Source organism: Amblyomma mixtum, chromosome 2, assembly GCF_055824585.1.
Source record: "Amblyomma mixtum isolate Tamu chromosome 2, ASM5582458v1, whole genome shotgun sequence".
Taxonomy (NCBI): Eukaryota; Metazoa; Arthropoda; class Arachnida; order Ixodida; family Ixodidae; genus Amblyomma; species Amblyomma mixtum.
The window spans coordinates 64,824,192-64,849,818 of record NC_143013.1 but is presented as its reverse complement, the minus strand read 5'-3'; the positions used below and the strand labels follow the sequence as shown (position 1 = coordinate 64,849,818).

The window sequence follows — 25,627 nt, the reverse complement described above, 5'->3', positions numbered from 1 at the left end:
ATTACCGAATAGCAGAGGTTACATTGTTTTTCAGATGATCTGCCAACATTGAGTTAGAAACTGTATCTGCAGCCTGTGCATCTTAAAAGTTCGCTGCGAACTTATCATGAAAGGTGCGAACCTTATTGCTGAATTACAGCGGTCCCGTACGGCTCGGCATTCCTTTTCCTTAGTTGCAAGCAAGGTAGTCCCATCAGTGAATTGGTCATGGTAGCGAAGAAACGTCCGCAGCTCTTTCCAACTCAATGCACAGCGACTATTACTTCGCGGGCTAAGCGGCACTATGAATTCAGAAGAATGCTATGCAAGAAAATGAGATATTTGATGGGATACTAGTCCTGTACTAGTCTCTTTTTCCTTTCTAAAATTTGCCTTTTCCGTCATGTAGCGCTTGCATGAATCCATAGAACCACTTGCTGTGGGTTTGTCGGCGGTGAAGCCGACAAGAATTGGGCACCTAACGGCAGCGGGTCTTTCGCCCGACAACAGGCCCGACATACACCGCTTGGACACAAGGACCTCAGCATCGTTCACTGCTCGACTTCATAATATCAGCGAACTTTTCCTCATGGATTAAGGCATCCTCATCTATCAATACATACCGTTTTATGCCCCGAGGCAATCAACATCGCATTAAAAAAAAAGCCATAGAATTCACCAGGACGAGAGATTTACTTCGGGCTGTCAAACAAATAAATAGGGCAAATATCAAGAGTTGCAAACTATATCCCATTCTTGTTATGTCTTCCATGCGCGACCACTTGAGTCTGTCTCGCTCTATCATACCACATGCAGTTAGCATGGTACCTTCAAAACAATTTGAAGAGATGGGAGCGGAAGTGCACCTCAGAGGGCTAAAAAATATAAACGAGTTTTTTTAAATGAAATGGCGACTCTTCTTCGTTAGTAGCAAAATTCACACAAAACAAAACCTCGATACATTTTTTTATTTTGTTCAACACTGCTTGAAGTGAAGAGTGTTGATACTTCTCAAGCCGTCGTGTGTTCGCCTCGACATTTTTTCTTTTTCACACACCTGAAAAAGAACATAACAGCCCATAATATTTCTTACAATCAGAATAATGCTTTAAAAATACCACAGAAATAAAGAGCAGTGCTAAGTAGGACGACACCACTAACTACGATATTCGACCACAAAACAATAATGTGAGACTATTTCAGCATAATATATACAGTGTCAACGTACGCTGCACACAGAACAGTAGAAAGCTAAAATCAATAGCTTCCAGGTTCAGCAGCAGAGCGTGGAAAGCTGCAGCTGAAATATTCCAGCTCAGCCTGCATATTCTCTCTAAATGCCAAAACATTAATACTCTTATGGGCACTTGATCGCTCAGATCACTCGAAGAGCAGAAAACCTTCGCTTCTGTATTCAGGATAATGTTTCAGGGCTGGTCACCTTACCAAACCTGGCCCGTTCTGTATCGTATTTGCTGATCGCCTGCTGTGTGCATCGTACGTATATATCCCGTTTTAAAAGCCCTCTTTTAACGCTTTCTTAACTTGCCTATAGTAGTTCCAGACACCGATCAATGCCCCAGCAGAACCATCGGAACCAGTGCGAGCTTAGCAAGAAATCTCAGTGAGGCTAAGTTTGCAGCCAGTAGAAACCAAACATGTATTCAAAGGTACAAGCAAAAAATTCAGAAGCAAGCAATATAAAAAACCATAGCTGGAAGCAGGAATCGCAAACAAAAGATACTGTAACACGAGTGTCACACATCTGATTGTCACCAAACGTGGGATTATACTCCTGAAATAAACGACTGGGGTGCGGAGTTTGAAAGTGGCAAATACCTAAGTCGAAATCTCCAGTCATGATTGCAAACCGATTCCTGCAAGCTGTTGGTCCCTGAGTAGCATAAGAAGCCTTGTAATCATTTTGCTTCATCGTGCTCTCTCGTCCCTTAGCACTCGTTGACTGGTGTAAATTACTCAACTTACAAAGCGCACTAGCTCTATGCTTAGTTGTACTCTGAATGTTCCGTAATGTCGCTTTGGTTGCTCACTTACATCGGTACGCTCGTGGGCACGGCGCTCTGACGCACACGACTCCGGTTGGAACGCAACGCTGGAAACGACGACAGATGCGGCCCTGCATGGGAGACAAAGCGATGGATACACAAGTATGAATGTGCAAGCGACTCCAACTAAATTAAATATTTCTTGCCAGAAGACTACAAAAATGAAAATGGAATAAGCAACAGGCACCGGATGTGCAAAAAGGTGCCTAAATCCTACAAAACATTTTCTTACGCGAGTAAATCTTTTCCAAACATAAATAAGGACTCTAAGTGATCTTACTTATTATGAGTAAGTATTCGCAGTGTCAGGTCGGGCGACAAAAAATTAGTGCGAATTTATGGGGACGGAATCCATGTAAAGTGCCCGAGTCCAGGTGTTGAGTAGAAAAGAGAACGACATGCATCAAGAAAGAAAAGGCAAAAGAAGAACTGACCCACAGAACGCATATTGTTCGCTTACGCTTATTAAGTTTCCTTTCTTGATAGGCAGCATGAAAGCCGTCTTTGCAGCGTTACAAAAAACAAAAAAATTGATCCGCCGTGGAGGCACCTGTGATCGTTCTAGAAATGTTCAGTCCTTTTCTTATTGGGTGACAGCAAATTCATGCCTATGGTCCTGCAATTTCGCGATGTTAACTCCCGGTAGTCTGTTCAAGTGAGTGAAAAATTTAGGACCTGTAGGGCACTTAACAATGGTTTACGCGGAGTCATTCTGCAGGCAATATAACCCGCGGTGCACTTATGAAGAATGTGTAGCGTCGGCATTGCCGCTATAATTCTTTCAACACAGCAGGATTTAATCTGTTGTAGCTTTTTTGAGGAAAAACTCGTTCCACCTGTCTTCTAAAGCTGTCAGCAGTCTGGCGCTGGACTCCGCTGTGGACCCTCTAGTTGCCGGTGGTGCTTTCAGGGAAATTTGATGTCACTCACCCCATGCGCGCACATCATGAAACAAACATCCATTACTCTCTTGCATAAAGGTGCTGGCAAATAGCCATGGCATACATACATGAGGCTACAAGCTTTGACAGACATAATGGCTGCGTCATGAATTTGACACTAACGCGATGGCCTCTGGATGCGACCATTAATGCACCTGCAAGGCGATCGTGCACAGAATAAGTCTTTCTGGCAGCGAAAGGTTCAACCAACGCCAGGGGAGATGTCTGCTTAGAAATTGGCAGCTACATTTCTCTACGTTACATTTTGGATGGAGAATAGAGGTAAAATATATGCGTAAAACGAAATCAGGGACAGGAATAACAGGATTAATGTTGGGAAACTACCAATATTATTGTTTCGTTTTTCTTAAAGCTTGTGATGGCAGCTGTCCGCTAGGGAGAACTAACCACTTGGTTATTACCTGCTTGCGTGTATTTCTCCTGTTAAAGGTGCACTGAAGAGGATTCTGAACTTGTCTTTTTGCCGCGGGAACTCGATCTACACGTTCCTAGCATTCTTAGACACTGCAACTTATTGCCCTGTATGGCCGATTTCCCTAATTAAATCGAATTAACGTCCGGCTCCCGCCCTTTTTTTTGAATTCTGCCTCGTACGATGGGCGGAGTCGACCAACGCGTTAAGTTCCTTTCAGCCAGCTCCGTGGAGGCTTTGCTTTCGTTTTATTTTGTTTTTTAGGTTTCCATGAATAAATACTTTCATTCGCAGATAATATAGCCGCAAAATAAGCCCGCAGAAATAAAAATACGCGCGGGCTATTTGCTACTACGGACTACTACGTATTACTCCGCCGATGGCAGAGCGGCAAGCCCCCACGGGACTGGGTGAAAGGCACTCCACGCGTTGGTCGACTCCGCCCACCCTACGAGGCAGAATTCAAAAAAAAGGGCGGGAGCCGGACGTTAATTCGATTTAATTATCGAAATTGGCCACACAGGGCAATAAGTCGCAGCTTCTAAGAATGCTAGGAACGTGTAGATCGAGTTCCCGCGGCAAAAAGACAAGTTCAGATTCCTCTTCAGTGCAGCTTTAAGTACGCTCTGCATTTGTTCAGATTCGAAAGGAGTACAATTATGATGAGTTGGGTAGGTCTACATATTACAAGTAATAGGACTGGAATACGAAGTCCAGTTTTGTCTTGATAATTGATTAGAGTGAAGCCCACTTACAGCTATCACAGTTATCACCACTGCTTATTAGGGTGGTGCTACCGTCGAAATATGCTTTACGGCAATCAGACTGCGTACCAGATGCAATGAAAAACGTGCAGGCGCAACTCTGCTATTAAGAAAGAGGAGGTGCCGTAAACTCGGAACCGCAGCAGAAAACCTCTCGCTTCCGCTAAGCGCGTAGATGAAAGAGCATCTGAGCGCGCTTTTGCTAAAGAAATGATGTGGGATCCAAACATGCGAAAAAAAAGGGGCGAGGCATTGTCGACAAAAAGCCACAGGTTTTCCAAAGGCTTCCATCGAAAACGCTTGCCCTTAAAGTCGGCACAGGTACTAGCCAAAGCCAGGGCAAGGTTTAGTGTTGACGTTCTACTGGGCACAAGGAGGTACGTTTTCGCACCATAAACACCCAACAAAAAGGTCTGGGTAACGCGCGGCGTTTCGTTTTCATGCGACCAGTGTGCAACCAGTCAAAAGTTCCAATGACGGGGTTGGTATTGCGCGTGATTTGCTCGCTGTGTGCCTTGAGTTGGAACCGGACATGACAGAAAGATACGAGCTCAAACTCGTACTTCATGTCTGTACAACGCTCCACATGTTGCCTTATCTGTCTGTGGTGACGACGTTCGTTTACCCTCCAGGTGCAAAGTGCAAGATCCAGCCCCATGTCCTGGGCGTCACTTAAGCGCTCAAAAGTCCTAAAGTCTGTGCATCATCCAGCTCATGCTGATAGCAATTCACACAGGAGGTGGTGAGCCCTCGTTCGTGTCGACTTTTTCGCTGCTTTAGAAATGATTAAGGCCATGTGAATTGGATTGATGCTGAATGCGTCTGAAATTTCTTCCTTAAGGCATGCTTTATGGGCCAAGGAACAATTGAGAACACTGAACATCTGCGTGATTAGACGCATGAAGATTTGTAGCAGTTCCTTGCTGATACACCGATCTCCAGACATGAGCTCACCTGAGGTGACTTTTTTGGTAAGGATTATGAAGGGCGTCTAAAAGATAACGCACCGCAGAAGCCATTGTGCGCGAACTACGGGCGCTGCCAGATCGCCTAGAATATGCTCAAAATATCGAGAATGCCGACTTGTCACTAGTTGCTGCCTAGTGACAAATTAAACTAAAATTAAAACAGCTAGACTATTGGCAATTAAGCTCTGAGCGAAGGGTTGTAAAGCGCCATGATATGGCCTCTTTGAAAGAAGCTTACGGGCAGAAAGTTTTCTAAAAAAAAAGTTAACGACAGGTTGTTTGATTTCGTATTTCTTGTGTTTTATTCGGATGTACACATAACACAAACTTCGGATATAACAAAAGTAATCCGCGGGACCTTTAGGTTTATTTCAAGAGGGTTTTAATGTGCAAGAAAGATTTTGCAGCGAAAGCTATAACAGCTTTGGCACGGTCAAATAGGCCTGCATTCAACTTTAGAATTCACAGCGTCAGCCGTAAAACCCCAATTATACTTACCGAAATTAAATAATTTAATCCCATTTAATTCAACTTCATGGTCGTCCACCTAGGAACTGTGAAATATGACAAGAGGAATAAAAAAAATTTACTTACGCCGCACCTGCGTCTACCACCAGGCTGTGGAAATTCTTCCCCGAGTCCTTGGGCGTCCGCCAGCACCGCTGTAAACGCATTATAGTCACTTGATATTAGGCTGCATTTACTGAACATGCAACTTTTTTTCAAAGCCATTATCGCACTGACAATACGATCAGTGGATCTGTTTTCCCACTGCTTTATTGCGTTGTGTTTGGCGCATGATAGCCATAGTTGGTTATGCGCCATAAAACCCCATATAACCAACTAAACTTTATTGCGAGGGGGCACGCACTTTTTTTCTTTTGGTTTTAAAGCTGGCGACGAATTTCCGGCGAAGAAATGCTTCTGCTCCTTCACGCTTTCAGGCTAAAACAGTATCAAGCATGCTTTTAGGACGAATAATTTTACTGTTTCACCTTACTGAAGTTTTTCACTTATAAAATAGATTTTTTAAAGTTTATTTTATGTGTTGCCTAACCGCATCGGTGGTCTCTTGTGCATGATGCGTTTTCTTTTTCTTTCAGTTTGGTTGCTTCCGTGGCAGGCCACGTAGCTTTGTTAATTGCTGATAGAAGTTGGCAGTTAGTATGAAACACCCTTCCTAGACGTAGTAATTCCTCTTTTATGCCGTTTTCCTGCATACGGTGCTGTTATTGTACTGGACAGTGCTGAGGCTGAAGTCTCTCTATCGGCTTTTTGTGGCGATATCTGTCTCTCGCAAATCATTCATGATTTTTAACGCCTTTTGTTGTAATCTTTCTAAATTGCCGTGAACTCGCTGTGCGGTTCTCATCAGAGGTTGCATTTTATGTGTAGCTCATGTTTCAAGTGCTCCTAATGGCTTCTAAAAAGCGTGTACACCTCACGGATCCTGCTGGCGTTCCTGTGTATAACATAAACCAGGAAAGAAGAGCGCATAATAGCTAATGTATGAAATTAGCCCTTGCTTTTTTGTACCTCCGCCTTGTTGTACCTGGGCATTGTACTTATGCACTGCTATCGGCAGAACATAAAGAAGCAATATTCTGGAATAGCTCGACTTGCAGCACAGTTTCCAATACGACGCAGAGATGACAGCTAGCACACAGAGAGGATCTGCGCTACTTCTAACTGTAGTCTCTTTTTCTGAATTACTTTTTATCGCATAGCGATCAACATGTTCACGTGTTATAGCACAACAGCGAAAGCAATAACACGCAAAAGAGGCGATACCAAATCCTTGAAGCTCTTCTTGGCTTTCTGCCAGAGCAATAAGCTTGTATGGAAACCTACACAAAATTTACTACATAACAAAGTCGGGGCATCACACACACAAGCTGCTCCCCCATTTTCGATTAGATGCGCTTCCAAAAATTCACGCAGTATCCAATTCTAACTTCTACTCGCTATCTCGCTTTATTTAGGGGCTGGCTAGGGGATGAGCGTGCAAAGTCATTCCTGCTTACGTCAAGATTGATAGGTCGTGTTCTCTCGCCCTGTCAACACGTAACAGCAGAGACAGAGCGGCGTATGTCTGTGCTTATGTCAGCGTCACTTAACATAAAACAACGAGGGCACCAGAGCAATTCCTACGGGAGAAGAATTTTCCGCAGCTAATACGCTGCATATGCGAAAATACCGGCGTATACATAAAATAACACCTACCTGGCCTTGATCATGTTAATTTCGGCGAGTTTTCAATGTTTTAAAACGCTCGGTACAAGTAAGGTATCACATCATGCTTGCCAGTGTTCAAAGTAGCCACTACTTTTAGGTTCTTCACGGACTATGGGGAACGTTAGCCAAAGGATGATGTGTTGTGCGATGAAACCCGCCTGCACACTGTCGGAAAATTTTGTAATAAAAATATGCCTCCGTAGTGAAAGCGCATGAGTTCCGCAATACAGGTTCAAGACAATGATTCGTAATCCATCCTTTCACCGTCTGCAAATGGGGTGAATCATACTTGTGGCACTGATGTGCTTGAAAGGCTAGTTGGGTCATACTTCTACAGGTTTCGCGGAGCCACAGCGGGACAAAGGAAGGCTCTGCTAAACACGACACAGGCGCTAATAGCAACTGGCCCACTTCGAAACGGAAAACATGTGCCAAACTTGAGTGCTAAAAAAAAAAACAGATTTTGTGCTCTAATATAGGGACCGATTTCCAGAGCAGCGTGTGTCGTGTTCTTTGATTTTGAATGAGGGATCCGTAGTGCTCGCGAAACGTCATTTTTTCCGGCCATGGTTAGTGACCTGTGAACTTCGTCAACCATGATTCCTGACCAGATGGTGTGCCGTCAAACTACTGAATACATTAACGGTTCCTTTCCGTTTTCCCGTTGCCTTCGCTAACCTTGTAGAAAACATGGGTGTGGCGTCATACATACGACGTATGTGTGCGTTCAGGGCTATGTGCAAGCATCCTTTAGGGTGCGTTACATCCGCTAACCTCACACGTAAGCAGCAGCGGTTTTGGAAACATTTCCTCGTAACTTAAACAGAAACTAAACGATTGTTTCTATACTATTCATTGTTGCCGTCAGGATTGGCCTATATCTTACATCGGCATATACGCTATATTATTGCACTAGACCGGGAAGATGTCTTAACAGAACTTGAAAGAATCGGACAAAATTATGCAAGCCTCATTTGCGAGCTGGAAGCATGCATTTTCTTTCTAAAGATTGAGTAGTTTCATGCTTCATATAATTTTTGTCCAGAGTACGGGCACTTAACCATTGCAAATGCGAGCATTCGGGCAGCACTTACCTGCGGACAGCAGGATCACAGCTAGCAGTAAAGCAACGTTCTTCATGGCTTGCTCTCTGTCACCAAACAACTGGAAAAGCACGGCGCGAATCGAGGAGATTTTATCCTACGCACCGAATGTCGCTACATCGTATCTACCACGCCAGCGGCAACGCCCACACTGCCACACGTGCCCCAAACAAGAGATGCAGATAAGCACAACGTGCAAATGTTGGGATGTTTTGACTGTCTCCTTTTTTTTTAGTTGCACATACGTACACTCGCGGGTAAAAAAGATTAGCACAGAAGACGGAACACCGGAGCGCCGGAATGGCAACGCGTGGCGCTTTGGGTGGCGAAGAGGCTGATAACGAGAGTGTCGGGCCGTTCCCATTCTACAGTATTAGGGGGGTTCAGCGGACTGTCACGGACCAGAAAAATTACTGGCTAAAAGCAGCGCTATCATCTATTGTTCCCGCGAGTTTCTTTTGACAAACCATCGTAGGCATAAAAAAAACAGTAATAAAAAGAAGCCGTCTTAGCTCATGATAACCGAGCCAAAATAAATGCTGCATGCGCAGTCACGTAGGGTCGGCACTTCGGCGCCCGGGCGGTGCACGCTTGAAAGCTTACTTCCTTGCGTCCCCCCCTTGGCTCCAGACATGGAAGCGGCCCGATAGGCAGGTCTTCGAACCGGAGCGTCGCGTGGTGAGATATACCAATTCTGATCGCCAGTGATCTGTGCTAATATTTTAGAGCGCAGCTCTTTGGCGTCCGTTCCTGGGTTTCGCGTCGTCGTCGGCGTCGGCCTCGTAACCAGCTCCGCCCCACTTTCATCCCCCCAGCGCTATCGGCGTCAGCGGCATCAGTCAGTCGCTGCTATCTCTTCCCTCCTCCCTTTATCGTGTTGTCCGCTTGCTGCGCGCGCTTCTACCCCCATCGTTTGCCGCTGGGTGTACACGCCGCCCCCCTCCCCCCTCTTCCTGCGAGTCTCCGGTTGTCAAAGCGCCGGCTCGAACTTAATTCCTTTCTTCGCTCCTCCTCCAATGCAACCCCTGTGCGGTGGCAATCAGAGCCAGATCGGTGGCGGCGGATCTGTATATGTGCACCACCCGAGCCGAAATTGCGAATACGTCTGAAAAATGAAAAAAATTCTGTGATAGCGCATACATGTGTTGCTCGATTTCTTTGCCTCAATTTATCGAAAAGGTGAAACAGCTTATTTGCTGCGCTCAAATTTCGCATTGGGAAGTAACGTAATCGTCGGTAATTTTTTTGCACACGACTGTACCACGAGGAAAGCGCCAAAACGCAGTTCATCGTTTTTCCCGTGGTAATGGCCTCACTTACTAAGAAATGTATACGCGTGTAATGGTATCGCCCGTGTATTGACATACCGTGGCACTGAACGCCTCGACTGCAATAGATGCACGGCATAGAGCGGCCTCAAACAAGGTCTGCTTCGAAGTGTAGCTGCGCCGTCCCAAATGTTGCGGCCCGGTTGCACCTTTAAACGGGGACTGTGCTTTTCCCTCTTTTTATAACCTTTGTCAAGCATATTTGCACGCACGACACGATAAACTTTTTGTTTTCTTTTTTTTTCAGCCGCCTAGGTGGCTCAGTTGTTATGGCACATGGCTGCTGACCAGAAAGACACGGGTTAAATATCGGCATCAGCGGGCGTAATTCTAGATGCCCGTGTACTGTACGATGTCAGTGCACGCTAAAGAAGCTCAGGCGGTCGAAATTTCCGGAGCCCTTCAATACGACATCCCTGATAGCCTGAGTCGCTTTGGGACGGCAACTACCCATAAACCAAACCATTCTATTTCTCCAATTTTTTTGCACCAACAACATTGCCTTACCTTGCAGTCCCCCGTGTTTCTTGGGATACTGATTCTAGCATAAGTACCACGGGAAGCAATATGAATACTTTTATGAAACGAATTGTCCTAAATTTAGTTTTGCATATGTTTGAGAACTGAAGAGCACATTTTCCGAAGCACCCGCATCTTATTTCCCTACAATCAAGTGCAAATCACAAAAAAACATAGCATTGTATTCACCTGTCTGGCTAGCAATGGAGTATAACTATGTCGGAGTGTACTTCTGCAGCCACACTACTGATTGTCCGTTGACGTGTACTGCGACTATATGACTGCAATACGCAGAGAGCAGCATTATTGCTAATGAAAATCTGGTCGCTGTAGAGATAGTCCCATTTGGACAGCCACTTAGTGATCCTCCGGATGCTACATGCCAAAATCTGTGGCCTCATGCCTGTGGCTGATCATGTCTCCTACTCCTTTGCTAAGAGCGCTATCCTTCGGCACGTGTCACTCACTTAGAAACATTGGTAGGTTTGACACGTTAACCCAGTACATTTTCTAATCTATGTGGTATGAATGGTGCTGGGCGTTGTCAATGTCTGATTCGAAAGGACGACTTTGGATTTTTTTCACCGCTTTAGAAGCGAATGTCTGGGGCAGCGGCCGCTGTATGGCCGGACGTATCGGTCCGAAAACTACTACCGAATTTAATTGGTGAGAAAATGGTTGGTTGGTTTATGGGGTTTAACGTCCCAAAGCGACTAAGGCTATGAGAGACGCCGTAGTGGAGGGCTCCGGAAATTTCGACCACCTGGGGTTCTTTAACGTGCACTGACATCGCACAGTACACGGGCCTCTAGAATTTCTCCTCCAAAGAAATTCTAGCCGCCGCGGCCGGGATCGAACCCGCGTCTTTTGGGTCAGCAGGTGAGAAAATGGTTCTGACGGGGAATTTTAATCGCGCCATGGCATGTTTGGCCAACCGAACGTTGGGTCAGCAACCTATTCGTCGAGAATTTCACCCTAGGGAAGTGCATTCATAGGGACTCCATATTTCTATTAGTGACGTTCAGAGGATGTTCAGCTGTAGGGCTTGATTTTCTTGTGCGTCAACTGTCCTAGCGGTGCGCTTCACACGAAAATATTATTCGGTTGCAATTTAGGACGGCTAATAACTTGCATTTTTCGTACTGGTTCGCTATCCAACCAGAGGATAAGTTTTCCGCATGCATTCCAAATGTTTCATATGTAACTGAATGTAAGCTCATTCTCCGTAAGAAAATGGTACGCAGCTATATGCCGAAAGACGAACAACTGGCTTGTTCACAGGTATGTGTTTGAGTTTACTTAGTTCAAAGTGGGGAAAAACGCGACACAAATTTTCATATCGCCATTTCTGATAATTGTCAAGTATCTACAATTAACTATAAAATAGTTATGTAGTAGCATGCCCGTATTAGGCGGAGGGAATACTGGACGTCTAGGTGAGATTGAACACAGTAAAAATTTTGTAATATTAAAAAATTTGAAATGTTCCATTTTCTCCCAACTCTTGGCCCGTCATTGCATTGCATGCGACAAAATGAGGCGGCTTCATAAATCAAGCTCTTACGCAGTCTAGAAGCAAGTGCATACGCAGTTGCCTCCATGGGGACCGACGCCACCATTATGAGGCTATCGCCATGATAAACACGCGATTTAGACAGAACCTTTCACTGTTTAGTTCCAAGGCCTGCTTTAGACTACGCAGTTGTACGGCTTGACTTTCCGTGTAGCTTGGCTACGTGATAATTACAATTTCATGGCTTCTTCCCAGCCGTTTTCTCTGTTATTATCTTTGTTTTCCCTCTTTCGCTTCCTCCCTATGGAATGAGCATGTGATTTTGCTCGATTTGACAGTATAGAAGTCAGGTTTTGGATATGACTGTAGGGAAAAGCCGATTTGAGCTCGCTGTGCTATAAAATGTCTTGTGCAAGCAAGCTTTCATGCTCAACTGAAGCAATGCTCCGTTTGCGTTACAAAACATTGCAAAAAAACTGTGGTGTCTGGTTCAGACCAGACGCATGACACATGACCACGCAAGCGCAGTATGCAGAAACACTCCCCTTTATTCGTCACAGTGAAGCCACTTATACAGGAAATCATATTGAATGACGATGACGATATGTACACTGAAAGAAACGAAACTGAAACAAGAAAGGATACAACAAAAACTTAGTGTGCTTCCTGCCATTTTCATTCCCTCGCTTTCTTTACTGGTCTCTGGCGAACGTCTTTAGTTAGACCTAAACGCTTTCTGGCATATAGCCTTGCTTGATGCTCGTCAGTGGTTTCTGCCTGTCTTCGTCGCGCCATTGGGCATTCAGTCTTCTTAACCTTTTGCGTTCACGTCATATTAGAGGTCGATTGGTTTGGTTTGGTTTATGGGGTTTAAAGTCACAAAGCGACTAAGGCTATGAGAGACGCCGTAGTGGAGGGCTCCGGAAATTTCGACCACCTGGGGTTCTTTAACGTGCACTGACATCGCACAGTACACGGGCCTCTAGAATTTCTCCTCCAAAGAAATTCTAGCCGCCGCGGCCGGGATCGAACCCGCGTCTTTCGGGTCAGCAGCCGAGCACCATAACCGCTGAGCCACCGCGGCGGCTTTAGAGGTCGATTAAACAACCGTTAAGCTTTGGTGCAACCTCATTTTAGGCCATACAGCACACCAGGTGTCGCGTTTTCGCCCACGTGTAGTCTGATGTTGAAACTATTATTACCATCTCCGAACATTTAATGCAAACATTCCTAAACTTTGGGCAAGATACGACCAATAGGCAATGTTAATAAATAAACAGTTACAGTACTGCCGGACATGCGTCCTGTTGAGCTGCAAAGATTTGAAAAATGAAGAATAGAGAAATTTGTACCTTTTGCACTGCTTTCCAGTTAACAAAGGCTCACTGAGGATTTTTTTTCTGTGCTCAGAAGTTGCTAATAATTATGGCGTCACCCGCGAGCAGCCGGCCGGGAGGGCGAGCTTCCGTGCCAGCTATGCGCGGGCGTTCTCGTGTCCCCAACCCGTGGCGCAGAGTCACATCCACGGCGGGTTCGGACGAAGTAGGCAACGAACAGAGTACGCTAGGAAACCGTTTATTTACCTAGCGCAAGGCAAAGCACACTGCGGAAGAATGTTCTATCCGATAATAGATGGTTCAGCAGCTTACCAAGTCGTCGTCGACTGGCGTTGGAGAATCCGGGAGGGCGCGGGCAGGAGACGGGGTCGGCGGGGCAATCGGCAGTCACCGCGGCGAGAGGAGAGACTAGACAGCCTTTGTTCCCGCGTGAGCTCTCCTTAAACCCCTACGACATTGCAGCCCCTTGAGCAACCGGTTGCAACCAAGAGGGGTCGTTCACCCCGTTCCTAAGACGCCAGAGCGTAGCGTGACGTCACGTCCGAGCTGAGGGTGAGGAGAGTGGCCGCGTGCCCCCCTCTCCCCATGCCCGCCGGCGGGCGCTTCGTCGCGTGACTCAGCGCGGGGCGGCGAGGGATATCTGTATATTACACATCATATCGATCTTAAGTTCAGCTGAGGAAAACATGTTGTGGATCATGGCACTCAGATAACCAGCGATTTTCAGTGCAGATTAAAAAGTTATGATGTTGTTTGGTTTATTGGGGTGCAACATCCCGAAGCAACTTAGGCTATGAGGGAGGCCGTACGCCGTAGGCAAGGGCTCCGGAAATTTCGACCACCTGGGGTTCTTTTACGAGCACTGACATCGCACAGTACACTGGCCTCTAGAATTTTGCCTTCTTCAAAATTCAACCGCCGCGGCAGGGATCGAACCCGCGTCTTTCGGGTCAGCAGCCGCGCACCATAACCACTGAGCCACCGCGGCGTGGCAAAAGTTAAGATGTGTTAAGTAAAAACCCCTTTTTGCACCACGTCCTGCTATGCGCCTCATTCTCCGGTAGCGCTCTTTTTCCTAAGTAAAGTAATACTAGAAATGAAGTTCAATAAAACTTTTTGCTGGGCGAGTTGGTTCATTTTGCTTGAGGGGATGTTTGTAGCGCGACAAAAAGCAGACAAGGGACAGAAGACGAACGGGAGTTGAGAGTAGCGCTTGTCCCGTTCGTCTTCTGTCACTTGTCTGTTTTTGTCGCGCTACAAACATCCCCTCAAGGAAAGTAATACTAGTAGTAGACTTCTATTCAGCCTTTATTTACAGGCCGATAATGTGGACCGCCTGGGTGACCAGATATCGCTGTTCTTCCTCCCCTTCAGCGCCAAGCCAGTCGAGCCAGGCGGTGATGGATAAAGGGGGGGGGGGGGGGTAGGAACGCGACTGCTGAGGAGCCGGGCAATAGAAGAGGCGATGGGCCAGGTCCGCATAGATACAGGGACAGTTGGGACAGGAAGGGTGCGATCGATAGCGATAGAGAAAGAGGCAAAACGGGGAGATGACTGCATTCATTTGCATTTGGATGTGCTGAAGAAGGCTCGCGCCTGGCACCATGAGTGATAGATGACGGGGAGGGTAAAGGCGTTTGTCCAGGCGGAGCTCAAGGCAGACCTCTTTTATGATGCGGTGAAGGGGGAGTCTGCCACCGTCCTCCGAAGGCTTGGGCCAGGAGATCAACGGTGCCCGGAAAAGTGTGTCGCGGGCGAGCGGATGGACCAGCTCATTGCCGTCAATCCCTGAATGGCCAGGGACCCAGTGGAGGAAAACGATGGAAGGCTGCAGTGCGGGCACCGCACGTGCAACCAAAAATTTTAGTAATCTGGGCTGGCAAAAGTTAAATCAGAAATTTTAAAGGTGGTGAAAGGAAAGGTGAAAGGCTAAGGGCCTGTGTACTGCCGATGTCAGTGGGCGGTAAAGAACTCCAGGTGGTCGAAATCATCTTGAGCCCTCCAACACCGCGTGCCTCATAGCCTGAGTTGAGTCGCTATGTGACGTAAAGCCCCCATAAACCAAACCAACCAAGGGATGTCAAGCTGCAGAGGGTAGGACTGAACGTTTTTCAGAAATGTTTTAGAGCAATTCTCTAGGTTGCAATGCAGATCTTTGGATATGCCCACCAAGGTAGAGTAAAACAAATGTTAGGTTAGTTGGTTGCATTCTTGAGAAATAACTTCAGCGGCGAAAACACATTCACACTAGCAACAAACACTCATGCACACGGACGATTGGTGCACTTAGAACTAGTAGGTTTTTTTTTCTGCAACAAGGCATGCTGAACAAAAAAGCCTCGTCACGGGTGCACGCTAAGCACAACTCAGAAAGACACGTGCCAAAGACAAGCCTAAAGTTTACATGAACCGTAAGATACATCTGATATTGTGGCATAGGAAATGTGGAATTTCGATCTTTACAAGAAAACTGAAGCACTGCTTGCGCAATTATTGCCGCTTTTATTTATAAGATGCGCTTCCAGCCGTTCTGGCGGCGTTTGATCTTTGCGCGGTCGAAATGCGGCGCACATTTATTGCGAAACCGGCAATGCGGAACTCGGTGCACATCACCGTTGATCTTGAAACTTGAAGGTACTTCGTGCTCCCTTAAAACGTCTCCACATATCAGCCAATTCCGCCAACATAGGCAATAGCATTTCAAGGCAATACTATTTCATGCGTCTCTCCTCCATCTCGTTGCACGTAGTACGGCCTGGTATGCTTTTTCTCGCGTACATTTCTTCTACTCTCATCCTTGTCGTATAGATATGAGGACATAGTTTGGCGAGCATAAATTGTACCAACAAGAAGAAATCTACTAGCAGGTTTGGGGTTAAGATCCTTTTTTTCTCAGCTCCGGTTAAGCTGACTGTGTGGGGTTCCCTTACTGGAAACCAGAGTTGTTTATTTTGTCAGCTGTAGCTCTGAACCACCACCGCCATCACGAAGCTGTTTTCAGTCACACGCCAGAAGTTCGAGTATTTTACGAACATTTGATTCGTATTAAATTCTATTAATTTGATATTTGATTCATTTTCGATTCGATTATTATTTACGCTGTTTGTATCAAACAAAACTGCAAGTTTAAAGAATTTGTGTGCGATTAGATAGGTTTTGAAAAAGGACTACTCTCACATATATATAAGCAACACGCTGTACACTTTACTAACAAGCACGAAAGACATGGCAGGACGCACAAAGCACGCTTTGTGCGCTGTCCAATTTGTCTCTTGCTCGTCAGTAAAAGGTACAGCGTGTTGCAGACATTCTGCGCAACCAGCTAGGAGCAGTTCTCTTGGTTTTATCGCTATTCTGAAACCTTTACTTTTTGCCGCTCTGAAAACAGCGAGCTACTTTCGAGTATGCCAAGTGCGCTAAAGAACGTGGCGAATGAATAAAAACGGATAACGGAAGAATATTTGTTAATTCATTTTTTTGCTACGTTTAGGGATGCACTTCAATGATTCCGATTGTTTAAAATTTTGGACTAAGCATTATTGTTGCGTCTAACTTTCAGAGCATACGCGGGCGCTAACGACGCTGAAGGTAATTATAACCCAACGGCAGAAAGTACTCGAGTCTCGCCACACCAAAGAAACGGAGTGCACAGCAAAAAAAATGCATTTGAAACGGAAAAATTACCGAATATCAGAGGTTACCTTGTTTTTCAGATGATCTGCCAACATTGAGTTAGAAACCTGTATCTGCGGCCAGTGCATCTTACAGTTTGCGGCCAACTTTTCATGATAGGTGCGAACCTTATTGCTGATTTACAGCGTTCCCCTAAGGCTCCGCATTCCTTCTCCTTATTTGCAAGCAAGGTAGTCCCATCAGCGAATTGGTCATGGTAGCGAACAAACGTCGCCAGCCCTTTCTAATTCAATGCACAGCGATTTTTACTTCGCAGGCTAATCGGCACTATGAGATTTCAGAAGAATGCCATGCAAGAAAATGCGATATATTTGATGGGATACTAGTCCTGTACTAGTCTCCTTTTCCTTTCTAAAATTTTCCTTTTCCGTCATGTAGCGCTTGCATGAAGTTATAGAACCACTTGCTGTGGGTTTGCCCGGCGTTGAAGCCGACAAGAATTGGGCACCAAACGGCAGCGGGTCTTTCGCCGGACAACAGGCCCGACATACACCGCTTGGACACAAGGACCTCATCATCGTTCACTGCTCGACTTCATAAGATCAGCGAACCTTTCCTCATTGATTAAGGCATCCTCATCAATCAATACATATCGTTTTATGCCACGAGGCAATCAACATAGCATTAAAAAAAAGCCATAGAATTCACCAGGACGAGAGATTTACTTCGGGCTGTCACACAAATAAATAGGGAAAATATCAAGAGTTGCAAACTATATCCCATTCTCGTTATGTATTCCATGCGCGACTACTTTAGTCTGTCTCGCTCTATCATACCACATGCAGTTAGCAGGGTACCTTCAAAACAATTTGAAGAGATGGGAGCGGAAGTGCACAATCAAATCAAATGTCGACTCGTCCTCGTTAGTAGCAAAACTCACACAAAACCAAAACCTCGATACATTTTTTATTTTGTTCAACACTGCTTGAAGTGAAGAGTGTTGATACTTCTCAAGCCGTCGTGTGTTCGCCTCGACATTTTTTCTTTTTCACACACCTGAAAAAGGACATAATTGCGCATAATATTTCTTACAATCAGAATAATGCCATAAAAAGACCACAAAACTAAACAGCATTCCTAAGTAGGACGACACCACTAACTACAACATTCGACCACAAAACAATAATGTGTGACTATTTCAACATAATATCCACTCTGTCAACGTACGGTGCACAGAGAACAGTAGGAAGCTAAAAAAAATAACTTAGAGGTTAAGCAGCAGAGCGTGGAAAGCGGCAGCTGAAAAATCCAGCTCAGCCTACATATTCTCTCTAAATGCCAAAACATTAATCAACTTATGGGCACTTGATCGCTGAGATCACTCGAATAGCAGAAAACCGTCGCTTCTGTATTCAGGGTAATGCTTCAGGGCTGGTCACCTTACCAAACCTGGCCCGTTCTGTATCGTATTTGCTGATCGCCTGCTGTGTGCATCATACGTATATATCCTGTTCTAAAACCCCCCTTTTAACGCTTTTTTAACTTGCCTATAGCAGTTCCAGACACCGATCAATGCACCAGCAGAACCATCGCAACCAGCGCGAGCTTATCAAAAAATCTCAGTGAGGCTAAGTTTGCAGCCAGTAGAAACCAAACACGTATTCAAAGGTACAAGTAAAAAATTCAGAAGCAAGCAATATGAAAAACCATAGCTGGAAGCAGGCAATCGCAAACAAAAGATACTGTAACGCGAGTGTCGCACATCTTATTGTCACCAAACGTGTGCTTATACACCTGAAATAAACGACAGGGGTGTGGAGTTTGCAAGTGGCAAACACCAAAGTCGAAATCTCCAGTCATGATTGCAAACCGATTCCTGCAAGCTCTTGGTCCCTGAGTAGAATAAGAAGCATTGTAATCATTTTGCGTCATCGCACTCTCTCGTCCTTTAGCACTCGTTCACTGACGTAAATTAATCAGCTTACAAAGCACACTAGCTCTAAGCTTAGTTGCACTCTCAAAGTTCCGTAATGTCGCTTTGGTTGCTCACTTACATCGGTACGCTCGTGGGCACGGCGCTCTGACGCACACGACTCCCGTTGGAACGCAACGCTGGAAACGACGACAGATGCGGCCCTGCATAGAAGACACAGAGATGAATACACAAGTATGAATGTGCGAACGACTCCAACTGAATAAAAGATTTCTTACCCTAGGTCTAACAAAATGAAAATGGAATAAACAACAGGCACCGGATGTGCAAAAAGGTGCCTAAATCCTACAGAAGATTTTATTGCGCGAGTAAATGTTCTTTCACAAAACAGAAATCAGGACTCCATGTGATCTTACTTATTATGAGTAAGTAGTCGCAGTATCAGGTCTGGTGAAAAAAAAATTAGTGCGAATTTATGGGGACGGAATCCATATAAAGTGCCCAAGTCCAGGTGTTGAGTAGAAAAGACAACGACATGCATCGAGAAAAAATAATGCAAAAGAAGAACGGACCCACAGAACGCATATTGTTCGCTTACGCTTATTAAGTTTCCTTTCTTGATAGTCAGCATGAATGCCATCTTTGTAGCGTTACAAAAAAGAAAAAAATTGATCTGCCGTGGAGCCACCTGTGATTGTTCAAGAAATGATCACTCCTTTCCTTATTGGGTGACAGCAAATTCTTGCCTCTGGCCCTGCAAGCTCGCGATGTTAACTCTCGATAGTCTGTTCAAGTGAGTGCTAAATTTAGCAGTAGAATTAACAATTTTTTACGCGGAGTCGCTCTGCAGGCAATAAAACCCGCGGAGCACTTATGAAGAATCTGTAGCTTCGGCATTGCCGCTATAATTCTTTCAATACAGCAGGATTTAATCTGTTGTAGCTTTTTTGAGGAAAAACTCGTTCCACCTGTCTTCTATAGCAGTCACCAGTCTGCCTGCCGCTGGACTTTGCTGTGAATCCTATTGTTGCCGGCGGCGCTTTCGGGGAAATTTGATATCACTCACCCCATGCGCGCACATAATGAAACAGACATCCATTACTCTATTACATAAAGGTGCTGGCAAATACCCTTGGCATACATACATGAGGCTACAACTGGTTTCTTTGAAAGGCATAATGGCTGCATCATGAATGTGACATTAACGGGATGGCCACTGTATGTGACCATTAATGAACCTGCAAGGCGATCGTGCACAGAATAAGCCTTTCAGGCAGCGAAAGGTTCAACCAATGCCAGGGGAGATGTCTGTTCGGAAATTGGCAGCTACATTTCCATATGTTATATTTTCGGTGAAGAAAAGAGGTAAAATATATGCGAAACACCGAATAAATGACAGGATTAATGTTGGGAAGCTACCAGTATTGGTGTTTCTTTTCTCTCAAAGCTTGTGATGCAGCTGTCCGCTAGCGAGAACTAACCACGTGGGTATTACCTGCTTTTGTGTGTTTCTCCTGTTCAATTCGTTCTGCATTTGTTCAGATTCGAAAGGAATACAATACTTATGATGAGTTGTGTAGATCTACATATTACAAGCAATAAGGCCTGCAATACAAAGTCAATTTTAGTCTTCATAAGTGATTAGAGCCAAGCCCACTTACAGCTATCGCAGTTATCACGACTGCTCGTTTATTACGAATTAGGGTGGTGCTACCGTCGAAATATGCTTTACGTCAATCGGACTGCCTATCAAATGCAATGAAAACGGTGGAGGCGTAACTCTGCTATTAAGAACGAGGAGGCGCTGCAAACTCTACACAGCAGCGGAGAAACTCTCGCTTCCGGTAAGCGCGTAGATGGAAGAGTGCCTCCGAGTGCGCTTTTGCCAAAAAAATTATGTGGGATCCAAAAACGCAAAAAAGGGCGAGGCATTGCCGACAAAAAGGCACAGGTTTTCCAAAGGCTTCCATCGAAAACGCTTGCCCTTAAAGGCGGCACAGGTACTGGCGAGAGCCAGGGCAAGGTTTAGTGTCGACATGCTACTGGGCACAAGGAGATAAGTTTTCGCACGATAAACACCCAACAAAAAGGTCTGGGCAACGCGCGGCGTTTCGTTTTCATGCGACCAGCGTGCAACCAGTCATAAATTCCAATGGCGCGGTTGGTATTGCGCGTGATTTGTTCGCTTTGTGCGTTGTTGAGTTGGAACCTTACACGACCGAAAGATACGAGCTTGAACTCGTACTTCATGACTGTACAAGGCTCCACGTGTTGCCTTCTCTGGCTGTGGTGACACCGCTATTTTCACCTCCAAATGCAAAATGCAAGATCCAGCCACATGTATTGGGCGTCCCTTAAGCGCTCAAAAGTCCTAAAGTCGGTGCATCATCCAGCTCATACTCATAGCAATTCACACCGGAGATTATGATGCTCCCGTTTGGATAGACTTTTTAGCTGCTGGTGAAATGATTAAAGCCATGTGGACTGGATTGACTGCGGAATGCATCTGCTTCCTTCAGGCATGCTTTATGGGCCAAGGAACAAATGAAAACACTGAAAATCCGCGTGATAGACGCATGAAGATTTGTAGCAATTCCTTGCTGATGCGCCGATGTCCAAAATAAGCTCACCTGAGATGACTTCTTTGGTAAGGATTACGACGCGGGCGTCAAAAAGATGACGCACTGGAGAAGCGATTGTGCGCGATCTACGGGCGCTGCCAGATCGCCTAGAATTTAATCAAAAAGTCGAGGATGCCGACTTTTCACTAGTTGCTGCCTAGCGACAAATTATATTCAAATTAAAAAAAATTAAAACAGCTAAAATATGGGCCACTGAGCCCTGAGCGAAGTGTTGGAAAGCGCCGTAATATATGTCTCTTCGACAGAAGCTTACGGGCATAAAGATGTTTTCTAAAAAAAATAAACGCCAGGTTTGTTGGATTTCGCATTTTTTGCGTTTTAATCGGATGTCCACTTAACGCAAACTTCGGCTACAACAAAAGTAATCCACGGGTCCTTCAGGTTTATTGTAGGCGGGTTTTACAGTATATAGAAAGATTTTGCAGCGAAAGCTATAACAGCCTTGGTACGGCCAAATAGCCCTGCATCCTACTTTCGAATTTACAGCTTTAGCCGTAAAACCCCAATTATACTTACCGAAATTAAATAAATTTATCCCATTTAATTCAACTGGATGGTCGTCCAACTAGGAACTGTGGAATATGACAAGAGGAACAAGAAAAATTTACGTACGCCACACCTGCGTCCACCACCAGGCCGTGAAAATCCTTCCTCGAATCCTTGGGCGTCCGCTAGCACCGCTGTAAACGCATTATAGTCACTTGATATTAGGCTGAATTTACTCAACATGCAAGTTTTTTTTTTAAAGCCATTCTCGCAGTGACAATGCGATCAGTGGATCTGTTTCCCACCGCTTTATTGCGAAGGGGCATGCACGTTTTTTTGTTTTTGTTTTAAAGCTGGGGATGAATTGCTGGCAAAAAAAAATGTTTTTACACTTTCACGCTGTAAGGCTAAAACAGCATCAAGCGTGCTGTCTAAGACGAATAATTTTATTGTCACCTTATAGAAAGTTTTGCACTTATAAAATAGATTTTAAAGTTTATTTTATCTGTTGCCTAATCGTATCGGTGGTCTCTTGTGCATCATGCGTTTTCTTTTTTTTTCACTTAGGTTGCTTCCATGGCAGGCTACGTAGCTTTGGTTATTGTTTATAGAAATTGGCAGTTAGTATGAAACACCCTTCATATACGTAGTACTTCCTCTTTTATGCAGTTTTCCTGCATACGGTGCTGTTATCGTGCCGGACCGTGCTGAGGCTGAAGTCTCTTTATCGGCTTTTTGTGGCGACATCTGTCTCTAGCAAATTATTCAGGATTTTTAACGTATTTTGTTGTCACCTTTCGAAATTGCCTTCAACTAGCTGTGCGGTTCTCACCAGAGGTCGCAATTTATGTGCAGCTCATGTTTCAAGTGCTCCTAATGGCTTCTCAAAAGAGTGTACACCTCACGGACCCTGCTGGCGTTCCCGTATGCAACATGAACCAGCAAAGAAGAGCGCATAATCGCCAATGTATGAAATGGTTTGGTTGGTAGGTTTATGGGGTTTAACGTCCCAAAGCGACTCAGGCTATGAGATACGCCAATGTATGAAATGTTCCCGTGATTTTTTGTACCTGCGCCTTGTTGTACCTGGGCATTATACTTATGCCCTGCTATCTTCAGAACATAAAGAAGCAGTATTCTGTTATAGCTCTACTTGCAGCACAGTTTCCAAGGCGTCGCAGAGATGACAGCTAGCACACAGACAGGATCCACGCTACTTCTAACTGTAGTCTCTTTCTAAGTTACATTTTTTTGTCACATAGCGACCAACACGTCCAAGTGTTATAGCACAGGAGTGAAAGCAATAACACAGAAAAGAGGCGATACCAAAACCTTGAAGCTCTTCTTGCTTTCTGCCAATTGGGGGAGCAACAAGCTTGTACGGAAACCTACACAAAATTTTCTGCACAACAAATTCGAGCCATCACACGCACAAGCTGCTCCTCCATTTTCGATTAGATACGCTTCGAAAAATTTACGCAATTCTCAGTTCTAGCTTCTACTCGCTGTCTCGCTTTATTTATCGGCTGGCTAGGGGATGAGCGCGCAAAGTCATTCCTGCTTACTTGGCGATTGATAGGTCGTGTTCTCTCGCCCTGTCAGGACATAATAGCAGAGACATAGCGCCGTATGTCTCTGCTCATGTCAGCGTCACTTCACATACAACATCGAGGGCGCCAGAGACATTCCTACGGGAGTGAATTTTCCGCACCTAATACGCTGCATATGCGAAATCACAGGCGTATACATAAAATTTCACCTACCTGGCCTTGAAAATGTTACTTTCGGCAAATTCTTTTTAATGTTTTAAAGCGCCCGGTGCACGTACATTATCACGTCATGCTGGCCAATATTCAAAGTAACCAATACCTTTAGGTTCTTCACGGACTATTGGGACGTTAGACAAAGGATGACGTGTTGTGCGATGAAACCCGCCTGCAGCACGCTGTCACAAAATTTTGTACTAAAAAGCTACCTGCGAAGTGAAAGCGCATGCGTTCCCCGATACAGGTTCAAGACAATGATTTGTAATCGCTCCTTTTGCCGTTTCCCAATGGGTTGAATCATACTTGTGGCACCGATGTGCTTGAAAGGCTAGTTGGATCATACTTCTACAAGTTTTGTGCAGCCGCAGCGGTACAGAGGAAAGCTCTACTGAACACGACACAGGCGCTAATAGCAACTGGCCCACTTCGAAAACGGAAAACATGTGCCAAACTTCAACGCTAAAAAAACACAGAATTTGTGCTCTCTTATAGCGACCGATTTCCAGACCAGGCCGTTTCGTGTTCTTTGATTTTTAATAAGGGATCCGTAGTGCTCGCGAAACGTCATTTTCTTTCGGCCATGGTTAGTGACCTGTGTACTTCGTCAACCATGATTCCTGGCCAGATGGTGTGCCGTCAAACTACTCACTACATTAAGTGTTCCTTTCCGTTTTCTCGTTGTCTTTGCTAAACTAGTAGAAGACATGGGCGTGGCATGATACATGCGAGGTATGTGTGGTCATGGCTATGTGCAAGCATCCTTTTGGGTGCGTTACATCCGCTAACCTCACACGTAAGAAGCAGCGGTTTTGGAAACATTTCCTCGAAACTGCAACGGAAACTGAACAATTGTTTCTATACTATTCATTGTTGCCGTCAGGGTCGGCCTATATCTTACATCCGCATATACGCCATATTAACGCACTAGACCAGGAAGATGTCTTAACAGAACTTGAAAGAATCGGACAAAATTATGCAAGCCTCATTTGCGAGCTGGAAGCCATTTTCTTTCTAAAGATTGAGTAGTTTCATGCTTCGCCGCAGCGGTGGCTCAGTGGCTATGGTGCTCGGCTGCTGGCCCAAAAGACGCGGGTTCGATCCCGGCCGCGGCGGCTGAATTTCTTTGGAGGAGAAATTCGAGGCCCGTGTACTGTGCGATGTCACTGCACGTTAAAGAACCCCAGGTGGTCGAAATTTCCGGAGCCCTCCACTACGGCGTCTCTCATAGCCTTAGTCGCTTTGGGACGTTAAACCCCATAAACCAACCAACCAACCGTTTCATGCTTCATATAATTTTTGTCCAGAGTACTAGCACTTAACCATTGCAAATGCGAGCATTCGGGCAGCACTTACCTGCAGACAGCAGGATCACAGCTAGTAGCAATGAAACGTTCTTCATGGCTTGCTCTCGGTCACGAAACAACTGGAAAGGCACGGCGCGAATCAAGGAGCTTTTATCGTACGCACCGAACGTTGCCACATCGTATCTACCACGCGAGCGGCAACGCCCACACCGCCACACGTGCCCCAAACAAGAGATGCAGATAAGCACAACGTGCAGATGTTGAGATGTTTCGACTGTCTCCTTTTTTTTAGTTGCACATACGTACCACGAGGAGAGCGTCAAAGCGCAGTTCAGGGTTTTTCCCGTTGTAATGGTTTCACTTACTAAGAAATGTGTACGCGTGTAATGATATCGCCCGCGTGTTGACATACCGTGACATTGAACCCCTCGACTGCAATCGACGCGCGGCAGGTATAGAGCGGCCACAAGCAAGGTCTGCTTCCTAGTGTAGCTGCGCCGCCCCAAATGTGGCGGCCTGGTTGCACCTTTAAAGGGAGACTGGGCTTTTCTCTCTTTTTATTACCCAACCCCTTTGTCAACCATATTTGCATGCACGACACGTTAAACTTTTCGTTTTCTTTTTTTTTCAGCCGCATTGGTGGCTCAGTCGTTATGGCACATGGCTGCTGAACCGAA

At 45.4% G+C, this 25,627-nt stretch overlaps 2 protein-coding genes across 2 annotated transcripts; both read right to left on the bottom strand.

Moving 5' to 3' along the window:
• Positions 1 to 932: 932 nt before the first annotated feature.
• LOC149359583 (uncharacterized) lies at positions 933 to 8,796 on the bottom strand. Its single transcript, XM_089571744.1, has 4 exons — positions 8,481 to 8,796; positions 5,746 to 5,813; positions 2,035 to 2,116; positions 933 to 1,036 (listed from the first exon to the last, which is right to left on the bottom strand). Exons 1-4 carry the CDS (start codon positions 8,524 to 8,526, stop codon positions 1,029 to 1,031), a joined length of 204 nt encoding a protein of 67 aa, XP_089427870.1. The 5' UTR covers positions 8,527 to 8,796; the 3' UTR covers positions 933 to 1,028.
• Positions 8,797 to 17,771: 8,975 nt separating this feature from the next.
• On the bottom strand, positions 17,772 to 25,242 carry LOC149359582 (uncharacterized). The gene is made up of 4 exons (XM_089571745.1): positions 25,000 to 25,242; positions 22,007 to 22,074; positions 18,874 to 18,955; positions 17,772 to 17,875 (listed from the first exon to the last, which is right to left on the bottom strand). The coding sequence occupies exons 1-4, from the start codon at positions 25,043 to 25,045 to the stop codon at positions 17,868 to 17,870; spliced, it is 204 nt and encodes a 67-aa protein (XP_089427871.1). The 5' UTR covers positions 25,046 to 25,242; the 3' UTR covers positions 17,772 to 17,867.
• Positions 25,243 to 25,627: the final 385 nt, after the last annotated feature.